Below are 11,517 nucleotides of genomic sequence, written 5' to 3' on the forward strand. Positions count from 1 at the left end.
GCACACGCCTAGCCTAGTTCCATGTATGTGACCGCTTAACCCAACCAATAGATTGAGCATACCGACAGCCTTCAACAACGACCGACTGAACAGAACTTTTAAGTAACTAAACGTCAATCATTCATTATCATAGTGTGCCTTACATATTTATGTAGCAAATACTTAGGGACAAGAGCAAACGTGTGAAATTGACTTGAGGCATTAACATCCAACAAACCTATCTAACTAAGCTGAACAAGCCCCCACTGAGCCAGAGGCTCAATCCCCGAGGTCTGGGTTTCCAAGAGGCTTGACAGCTTTTAAAGATAACCTGACTAACACACCCAAGTAAGGTGGATGTTCTGCCATTTTAAATTTCCATTCAGTGTTTGCTCTTTAATCACCCAAAATAACCATCAAGATGTGTCAAATTTCAATGAACAAATGATTTTGTTATAGAATGATTGTGTTTTCTCAGTGTTTCTGGTATGGATTCTGAGATGGTTTATCTTGATGTAAACAGGGATCACCAGACCCATATGCCAGGCGGACACGTCCATCTTGTCACAATCCTCCCTCGGTTGACCTGAACAAAAGAAAAAACATCTTCATTTACACAATACATACATGCATAGTAAAATTATTACAATGCAACTTTCATAAACTCTTGTATCTAAAATCTCCACCAAACTAGCTGACATCTTAGAGTTAACAAAATAGGCAGGAGATACCAGACTATAAATGCCCATTACAGTTTTGTTTTCAACCTCATGATGACGATATACTAGTAAGCACGGGGCTCATAGAACTTTACACTGTGTATGCAGTTACTAGTATCTGTGTACCTAACTCAGTAGCAAAGCTGGAAGTTTCGAATTGTTTGTGCTCACTGTAATCATCAATAATTCACGGCGTATTTTACACTAAGACAAACAAACAAACAAACTAAGAACCCGGACAAAATGCAAGAGAAACTGTCGTAAAAAATACCCCAGATACTACATCACAGCTACATTATCCGGCACAGGAAGCAACAAAGACTCCTTTGCAAGCATTAGCGAGAGTTTCGCGAGCATTTCGATCAAAACAACCGTTTTATCCTGGTACATGTGATCCCCACGCCACGAAATTATCTGGTGGTACTACTACTAGTAAGACTTTACATAAACGGCATGAGTGACCCTTACAAAAAGGACGGTCCTCACCAGCAACAACTACAAACCCCAATACTAGTAGACAGTAGTAGTACACATAGAAACAGCTATTCTGTGCGACATTTGTGCATTTGACACATTTTCGGACAAGCGAATAAGGAACCTTACCTCACAAAAGCCGCCTTGCACTGACGCTGTAATCTCCAGACGATCGCAGGATACCAATTATATCCATCCGCTACGACATCTGGAGGTCACAAGACTACATAAAGCGGAAAAGTATTACTACCCCGGCAAGACAGAATATTCATACCAATATGTGTAGCCAACGCGTCAAGTTAACAATATATTCAGTATATTTGTCTTGTTTTTCTCGCACTACTTTATGGCGGCGAATAGATACATTCTGTCTGGAGGGGGATATTCGGTACCGCGGTGGAGCATAGTGAAAGCCGTGAGGCTTGTATGGGGTTTTAGGAAACATCGTTCTACACAACATTAGTCCACAGCATGGATAACATAAAATTTTCGTCTTTACATACATTTAATGGTAATTTTTGCGTAAAATGGGTGATTTTTTTAGTAAGGAAAGTCGGAGCCGCCATATTCTAGCCAATCATCGTTCAAATGTGGCTACATATATTACGCAAGATCCCCGATTTTTATATTTTTCGACGACTAGGAACAAGATGAAAAGTCGTGGTCTAGGAATTTTTAAATTTCCGACTTTAAGTATAGTTTTTGTCGACAAATAGATGAAAAAATTGGATTTTGGGGGCTTTTTCACAATTTCTTCCACAATTACCCATAATTCAAAATCGAGCGCATTTTTCAAAAATCCATAAAATACGATTGTCGGGAAAGCCGTTACAGTAAGCTTGAGCAGGTTTGAACGATTTTGCAGACTGCCATCTTGTCCGAAAGTAGGGAGTGTGATATTCATACTATCAAGGACATTATAATGTATTTGATACTATGAACAGAAAGGAAATAGCACACAGCATTCAGAACATATCCAAGATTCTCAGCATTCTTGGTTTCGTTTGGTAATGGGAGTGCAGTGTTTGTGAAATGCATTCCTACAGCAAGAACAAGAAACCCCGGCAATGTTATTCCCGTCGCGGCACTCTCGCTTGTTGTAGTTGCATTGAGGACAACATGTCTGAGTTCCGTCTTTACAATGAACAGTAGTGATGTAGATGACATACATGAGGTTATAAATTATACATGTACAATACAAACAACAATTTCATGAACAAACATTGCTATTTTTGCATTTCGTTTCTCTTCCTGACCACAAGATCCCACAAGTCTGTCATCATGAGGTGATGACTGCACAGTCTCCGCGTTGTCGCGCAGCTTTCAATGGTACAAGCTCAGCACGCCGTTTTCTGACTAGTTCGGAAAAGTCTTCGTTGATGAATATGGGTGTGCTCAGTGTACCTAAGACGCGCTTTCTTTCCCCCAGCAAAGATCTCATTTTAATATTATAATGACATTGAAATGAGCAAGGTGCGAGTAGAAGATCGTAAACATGCAATAGGTATGGTGATAATTGCTGTAGCTTCAAATGCGATCTAGCTCTACTGAGAATGAGCTGCTGCTTATCCTTGTAGCGCAAGAGCTTTTAATACGACTGCTTGTCTTGGTCGTGTGGAATCTCTTCTGTAGGGACCATTTCTGTGCGATTGTTTTAGGGACTAGTTTCAAGTTCTTGGATAGGATGTTAGGCACCTTTTCTTCTGACTCCGCCCAGGTTTCATTATTACTGTCGCCAACAGGCTACTCCGTCCACGATGATATTGTTCCGTGTACTCTAATTTTCAATTTTCTTGGAGAAGCTAAGTTCTGGCATATCTTGTTGGGATCTTCACTGACTCTACAGTGATTTTCAGTGTATTAACATCAGACTGGGTTTCCTTAGTGAGGACTTGAGCGAGTCGATTTCAGCTTGAGAGTACTGCAGTGATGTTTTCAGTTCTTGCACTTCTCGCACGAGGGCATCAATACGATTATTTGCAAGAGACCATTAGCATTTGTGTAAAGGATTGGAAAATTGCTTCTTGTCTTTTTAGGAGATCCTCATAGTGTGCTCTCATCCTCTCTGTCATTACTCCGACACAACATCGTCTTCCGTTTTACTTTTCTGACGGCGCGGCATGGTAAAAAAATTGAATGAGTGTCTATTAAATTAATAGAACGAACTCACCGTTTTCCTTCTTGTGGCCTTTGGTTTTAGAGTTTGGATGTAGAGTTGATTTCTAGAACGAAGTCACAGTTTTAGTCGCACACCTGGGAATTCGATTTCCCCGCCAAACGAATGGTACTGCAAAACAAAACAGAGGGGGGGGGGCGAAAATACTCACAAATATCAAAGTAGGTTGAATACTGCGCTTCTTTAGTCTTCACATAAGACTGTAACAAGTACTAGGTACTGACCGACAAGGGTCTCCGTTACCCGTTGATTTTGAAGGATTCCGTAGCTGAGGATGTACAGAGCTAGAGATTGACGCGGCGCCCTTCTGTGTCTCCATGGCGTCTCCCTGGAATGGTGAGGGCTGGTTTCAGCTTGTAAAAAATCTCCTGGGTAGAAGTGGTGATCTACCAATTTTTCTGCATCAGGCTGTTCTTAAGCACTTTAAAGTTAAGATTCGATATCGATTTAAGGATGATGCCGAGTTTGTTGAAGGGTTCTTAACGTTTTGTATGAGGTCACTCAGCTCAGAGGCGCTGGGAGACGCTTCTAATCTAAAGGGATACCTCCCTAACTCGGCCATCACCGCAAGGTTACAAGACGATTTTGGAACATTAAGGACCGTTTAGAATTTTAGGTGGACGCCTTCAATTGAAGAGGATATAGGGATAGATAAGGCCACACCGACTTACTCTTATGAATAACATTCTAGAGCGTATTGATTTTCGCCTGTTGTCAAAAAAAAAATCACGTCCTCCGAGGCTCTGGCCTTTCTCTGGCCTGGCTCTAGTCTAGGCCTGGGTTAAGCGTCGGTCACAACCCGCCGTACGTGCTTCTGCGTGCTGTCTACGCGTAAAAACGTGGCAAACGTAGGGGACCTGTAGGTAGTGAATACCACCTCCGTAAGTAGAACTTTAAGTGCACGTAAAACTTTTTCTGCGTGCGGTCTGCGGATTCACCACCCGTACGGGCGAGTACGGGCGACGCGTGTGCCCCGTACATACCATACGTAAGCAACACGTGTGAGTACGGCCTCCTTGCGGTTAAGTGGCTATCGCACAGAGATCGTACGTTGTAAGCACGTACAACTCACCACTTGCGCAACGAACGATGTACGCAACCGCTCACGGCCAGGCGTGGGTGCAGACCACACTGTTACACCTTGCGCAACCGTGCGAGTGACGTGCGTTGACGCCACTCCTTCCCCGCGTTTTCAGAAAAACGTAGCAGACGTGGCCTCCCAATAAAACGTACGGGGAAAAAAGCACGCACGGCGGGTTGTGACCGACGCTTAAAGCGATGGCTATGGGTCTGCACGCCAAGTCTGGCTGTGACCGGTTGCGTACATCGTACGTTGCGCAAGTGGTAAGTGAGTTGTACGTGCTTACAACGTACGATCTCTGTGCGATTGGAACTTTAACGTAAGGAGGCCGTACTCACACGCGCTTCTTCAGTACGGCACGTACGGGGCACGCGCGTCGCTAGTACTCGCACGCACGGGTGGTGAATCCGTAGACCGCACGCAGGAAAAGTTTTACATGCACTTAAGTTCTACGGCGTGTCTGCGTGCTATAAAATCCGTAGGATTCCGTACGGAGGTGGTACTCACCACGCACGGATGCCCTGCGTTTGCCCACGTTTTTGCACGTAGACAGCACGCAGAAGCACGTACGGCGTGTTGTGACCGTCGCTTTAGCGACAAATATAGGGTCGGCGGTAACTCTGGATGACGGAACCCAGGCTACCGAAGCCCCACGACTCAATAACTCAGTACATAGGACGGTATTACGTACAGTGCCGATTCATAAGTATTAACCTCCGGAAAAAGACAGCATGCGCTGGCTTATCGTATACGTCGCTACGTACTAACGCAAATCCACAATACTAGCTTTGTATTTCTGTGGTATAGTAGCATTATTATATTTTTGGCTGGAATTTCTTTTATTCGCCAGCGGGATTTTCTTCTAAATATCCAAATAAAGATCAGCGTATGGTAGCAGAAAACGTGACTATATTGTCATGCCTATGGGTATTTCAATTTGTGTAATCAGTCTGCCCTGTACGCTATTCATATTTCTCTTTAGGTTTTAATTTTGTACATCCAAAATTAGATTGGGTCTCAACCAATCGAAAGCAAGATGTTTGCTGATACATACTTAATATGTATTTATGACTGCCTTGACTAAAAAGGCGCCGTGTACATTTCTAAGCGCTCAGACCCAGTCCGTCCTTCAGCTGCCCAGGAGCCTGACAGGTGCCGTCATGTTGGGACGACAGAAACAGCCGAAGGCTGGGGAGACTGCCAAAGGAGGTAGCGTGACTCTGTATAACGTGGAAAATTTGTCGCCTATTGCTTGTCAGATAGAAGACTTGTCAGCTTTATCGTTCCTTTCTTAGAAGTGTTGCATTTGGCAGAATAAATTTAAAACTGAGCTATATGTATTATTATCTAGTTAGAAATGCCTAGAAATATTTTAAATTTAAAATTGAGTTATATGTATTACTATCTAGTTTGCGATGCCTTTTATATTTATGAGAAGCAAGTCCCTGGGCGGTTTCAGAGAACGTGTTCATATGTCCGGGTCCATTTTATTATAATTACAAGCACGATGGTGTACAGAAGCAAAACCGTGAATGTTTCATTAATGTACTGGGGTGTACACAGATACAAGCGATTGCAATAACATCACCATAAAAATGGGACAATTAGACCAGGGTGCATACCTCTAGACGTTGAAAAAAGTGCCAAATTTCTGATATTAAAGATAAAAAATATATATGACGTGTATTGTATATTCATGCCATATCGGGATAAGTACAGGTAAACAGATGCAAAGGTACACAGGTACAGGCAGTACAGATCAATACTAATGTAACAACATTAGCTCTAAAACTAGGCATGGTACACTAAATTTTTCAATAAGCTAGAAGTTACTGGAAACGGTTAAGATCCAATATCTATTTGTATTCCAAAACACAATACGCATAATACGATGAATTACATATTCACTGAGTCAAAAACAACAAACACGTATACGTGGTATTTCACATATGAGAATATTTGGGTAATTTCAAACCTGGACGTTTCAACATAACAGTTTCTTCCTCCTGCAAGTTGATGTTAGTTTTCTATTTAGACCTATGTGGATCCATTGATCGCATATTTTACCACTGTTATATGTCTACTAGTCAGGGCTAAGCTAGCCCGGTGTCCAGTCTAACGCGTTTGGGGCGGATTCTCCTCGGGACTGAATGAGTTTTTCGGCCGCTAGACTCAGCTAGGTTACCCTACCCGGTAGATTTGCACGTAGGCAGTTCAATATTGTGGTGGGGCTACTCCTGGCGCACAAAACACATCCGCTCAGCAAATGTCATAAAGGCGTAACACTCCCCCGGGTGACCAGTTGAGCTGGGCGAGGGAAATCTATTAGAGCACCGAAGACCCTACACCAACCTCGACCTCGACTGGATACCAGGCTAGGGACACGCCAGAGATATAGAAAGGCTTCGTTGCTCTTACAGATGCATCCAACGATGCGGAAGCAAACAAGAAGAGATGTCTGGATTTCATCAGGAAGAGGTTGAAGATCTTCAGCGTCATTGTCCTTCCACTGGCATTCTCATTGCCATATTTTGCAGGTCAGCGTAAATTTCTTTTAGTCTTTCAACATTTAAACAAAAGTACATAGTGTACTCAACCCACCAATGGACTTAAAATAATAATCATGACACAAGGCAAACATATCAAATAGGTAAAGTGCGCTAAAGAGGAACAGAATTAAAGAATTAGGGTGATTTATCGGAATAGAGTATAAATGAATCAGTCAAGAAATCACTTAGTTTCAGATAAGTATAACTGTGTGATAGCGAGAATTTGAGTGTTGAGTTCAGACAACAGTAGAGGTGTTCCTTTGAGTAACAGATATGCCGTACTATTATAACATCGGATACTGTGGAACGCAGCGACCGTACATTTCTCTCTCTCACTTCTTTAACGCAGTCAAAGTCAGCAAACAGGTGACAAAACTTTCTTCAGAGATGGGCAACCGGTTCAATACGATGGAGTTGCGACTCAATGAACTAGATGAACGTGAGTCATATCATCATAAAACAAACATTATTTCAGTATTCCAAAACACAATACGCATAATACGATGAATTACATATTCTTAACAACACTTAGTCAAAAACTATATTTGCAATAAAACAACTGCAAAGGCAATCGAAATGATTTTCTCTTTACTTCTTCGCCATAACAAAGTTTCGCAGACAGACTTTGGTACTGGCCCCGTGCACCAGGGGGGTGGGGTACCTGCCGCCCGGGCGTGCTTACTAGCGCTAATGTGACAGTTCGATGTGTCCCCTGTCATGGAACATCTGGAATACGTATAATGCTAGTAGGTTTCCTGTATTCCTTGCAACGTTAGCAAACACATTTGTGCAGTTTTGTGAAGTACAAAGTACATAAGTGTATATCGTATCGTAATACATCAGGATATATATAAGATCACAAACTTTGTTTTAATCAAGAACAAACTAATACTGTGTCCTGGGACTGATCTGGGTAAATGGCCAGGTCACTACTGGAAGAAAGTGGTGTGAATGAACTCATATAGACTTGAACAGTGGCTTTAGCGATAAGAAAGGAGAAGAAGAGTTTGAGTATGGTTTTCCCTGGAATCTTCTATGGGTTGTGCGGAGAGGAAATAGAGAAGCCCTGTTGTTGAAATGGTAGATTGTGACCAACAGATGGTCCGGTGGTCCCCCACAAGAAAACGAACATAGCCAAACCGCGTCGCCGACCCGAGAAATAACCAGTAAATAACTACAACCTACAATATTTTTGGAATATTTTTCCATTGTAAACTAGGCTACATATTTTATTTGAATTCTCTCCAGGTTAAATTGCATTGACAGGATAGACGGGGACGGTTATATAGGTCACCCGAGGCTGACCTCAGCCCTTGCCAGGCCGACTCTGGGGACGTCCCTGGAGGACTTTTGCTAATGCGTAACACCCCCGGGGCCGGTATAGAAAGTCCGGCGCTTTAAATTTCCTGGGCTAAAACTTTGATATGATATAGACGAACCGCTAAATTTTTTTCGTATCCTTCCCATTTCATACCATTGTTTAAAACTAACGTAGTTTTCAAATTGGTTCAACTGTGACTAGAAAGGTACCATTTGCAAAGCAAATGCATAATATTTACCATCACATGGTCTATCGTGACAAACCACTGCTCAGTTTAATGTTCCTCAAACACATCCATATACTAGTACATAGTGACAAGTACTTCCAGTTGTTCTGCCCTGCTACATAAAGTAACCCAACACCACAGGGTGTCTGTTACAGCACTCGTTACCATAGACGTCTGGTCATGTGTTTGGAGAAGAAGACGAAACTGGGCCAATACAATATCAGTAAATGATTGCCTATTGCGTTTGCTTTCCTTAGTGTTTAAAGGGACGTCTGGACCGCCAGAACAAAGGGGGTCCACAGGGCTAGCCAACGGTCGTCCTGTCGGGCCACCTGGCCCACCTGGGAAAAGGGGGGCAGCTGGGCCCATTGGTCCGCAAGGTCTACCTGGAACACCTGGAAAGGACAGTGTTAAAGCGGGTAAAAGTGCATTTCTTTCTGTGTATAAAATCATAACATATAAACTGATTTGTTACCTTCGCCTATAGGTAGTGTTTGCATGTGCACATTTTAGTGCATTCAAAGAATACGACAAGTTTGTTTCATATAACTTCAGTACGCATATATTTTGTATTCTCATTAACAGATGACGTATACCCGCCATCTAGCTGCACTGAAGTTGCAGAGAGAGGTGGAATTAATAACAAGACACGCTACATTATCCACCCTCATGACGGACCAGGGCGTGGAGTCCTGCCAGTGTTTGTTCAGTGTGATCTTGAGAAGCAAACAGGTCAGCAAAATGAGAGTCAAAGTCACATCAAATTTAGAAGATCTTGGATAAAAAAAATAACCGTGAATGTTGTTTTTTTTTTGTAACCATACACAAACACACAAACAAACACACTAAGGGAAAAAGATTTAGGGAAGTAACTTCATGTAGATTTTTATCCACTTTCGTAGACTTCTTATCGAGCCAGCGTTTTTTCCCACATTAAAATATACGTCTTGTTCTCGGCCTGTCTGTGTGTGTGTGTGTGTGTGTGTGTGTGTGTGTGTGTGTGTGTGTGTGTGTGTGTGTGTGTGTGTGAGTGTGAGTGTTCCGCATACTTGTGGTCAGCATATAACTTAGGAAGACCTTTTGGGCTGTGTTGATATTTGACATGTTGGTAGTCTAATGATTAGAAAGACAAAGGTCAAGGTCACATCTGGGCCGCCTAGTGGCTGACCTTGGCGCTGCAGCAGAACTTCTGCATTTTGTATCTTTTGTCATTCCTTTGCTGTACATAATTCGACATACATCTGTAATCTAGGGCATGTGGAACATTAACAGATGCAAATTATGCAAAAAAATGCAAAAATGCCATGATTCTTTATCGGTAAATAATGGGCATTTCATACTTGTGACATGTGTAATGTAGTTAAAGGTCAACATCAATATACATTTATTATGTTAATGTGCGGGTTATTTGCATGATCAATGTGAAAAATCCAAAAACAAGGAAGAATACAGAAGCCTCTAAATATTTTTATGTATGATGTCTCCGAATTCTTACTTGAGGGGAGCATTAATGTGGCATTTTAAGGCTCCTTATTGGCGCGAGTTATGCCACTGGGGGAGGGGGGGAGGCGCCTCCCCACCTCAGATAGATTTCAAAACAGGCTAGCAAGACAAATGTGTAACAATAACGGCTCCTAATCATACTTGTTTTCCATTACAATTTCAGCAATTACCCTGATTGGCCACGACAGTGAGGCCCGCACACATGTGAAAGGGTTTGAGAATCCAGGTAGCTACTCCAGGAATGTGACATACTGGAACAGCATGGAGAGAGTGAGAGCTGTGGTGGAACAGTCAAGCTTCTGCAAACAGCACATCAAGGTAAGTGTTTACATTTCAGACTTTCAGGCCAGGTTACTAAGGTTTGTAGATACTTAAGGCCATGTTGATTTGATTATATGGATGAGAGCAACTACTAGCTATAGGTTCCTAACTTAAGCTCAGACGAACAAGACTCGATTATCAGTCCAGTGATTTCAACCAAGGATTGAGATGTTAACAAACACTTTTGTCCCTATAGCTAGAATTACCGTAGAGTGGAACTAGCTGCCACTAGTTACAACTTGAACATCGTCAGTAGAAACCGGTAGCTTTAAACAACGTTTACAATTAGGTCGCGTGCCAGTATAGTTGCTTTGTTACACCCAAGAGCACTTATACTGGCAACAGAGATACATGCTGTGATATTGCAAATATTATTAAGCTATCCTGCTCAGAATTTCACAAATTCACATTTCCAGTATGAATGCTACGACTCGGTGTTATGGGACGATCATGGCAAACAGGGCCGGTATGCCTGGTGGGTGACTTGGGACGGTCGCCAGGCTGACTACTGGGGAGGTGCCAGTCCTGGGAGTGGGAAATGTGCCTGTGGACAAACAAGTAGTTATAAATCACATATTTCTCTAGATTCAAAGACAGCGCTTATAGAGATTATTATTGTCCTAATATACCATTTTGCTTTGACACCAACAAGTTAAAATCGTCTCATCTAGTCTCATTGTTCCTTCCCTGTAGGTGCGTGCTACGGTAGGTGCTACTGTGACAGTAATACTGACCATTGGCGTGAGGATTCTGGGTTCCTGTCCAACAAGGATGACCTGCCGGTCACCCAGCTCAGGTTCGGGGATACTGGTGGATATCGGGGGCGTAATGAAGAAGGTTATTACACCCTGGGGAAACTTATCTGCTATCCCTGAGTCTGTGTGTGAATTGTTGTCTGCCTGTTGAAGAAATAAAATAGTACAATTGTAGTACTGTTCACTTCAACATCTTAGCATGTAACAGCTTTAAGTGTATTTGGCATTGACTTTTATGTTTATTTAAACTAACATAACTTTGCTGTACTAGCCAAGCTTTTATGATAAGCATGCCTTTGTTTTAATGTACAAGGTCTGATTAGGCATTATATTATCAGTAGAAGATGGTACTAGTAGGTCTGAGGTGCCAATATTTGTGCTGTAGTGTATTTCGTAGAAGTTACTTGAACGTA

At 42.3% G+C, this 11,517-nt stretch overlaps 1 protein-coding gene across 1 annotated transcript; it reads left to right on the forward strand.

Moving 5' to 3' along the window:
* The first annotated feature begins 4,626 nt into the window (after nt 1-4,626).
* On the forward strand, nt 4,627-11,224 carry LOC109476862 (contactin-associated protein like 5-3-like). The gene is made up of 8 exons (XM_019777880.1): nt 4,627-4,692; nt 5,518-5,638; nt 6,850-6,966; nt 8,783-8,944; nt 9,111-9,257; nt 10,192-10,346; nt 10,766-10,907; nt 11,043-11,224. Exons 1-8 carry the CDS (start codon nt 4,627-4,629, stop codon nt 11,222-11,224), a joined length of 1,092 nt encoding a protein of 363 aa, XP_019633439.1.
* The last annotated feature ends 293 nt before the right edge of the window (nt 11,225-11,517 follow it).

This window comes from Branchiostoma belcheri, unplaced genomic scaffold, assembly GCF_001625305.1.
Source record: "Branchiostoma belcheri isolate BF01 breed outbred unplaced genomic scaffold, Haploidv18h27 scaffold399, whole genome shotgun sequence".
In the NCBI taxonomy this organism is placed as follows: domain Eukaryota; kingdom Metazoa; phylum Chordata; class Leptocardii; order Amphioxiformes; family Branchiostomatidae; genus Branchiostoma; species Branchiostoma belcheri.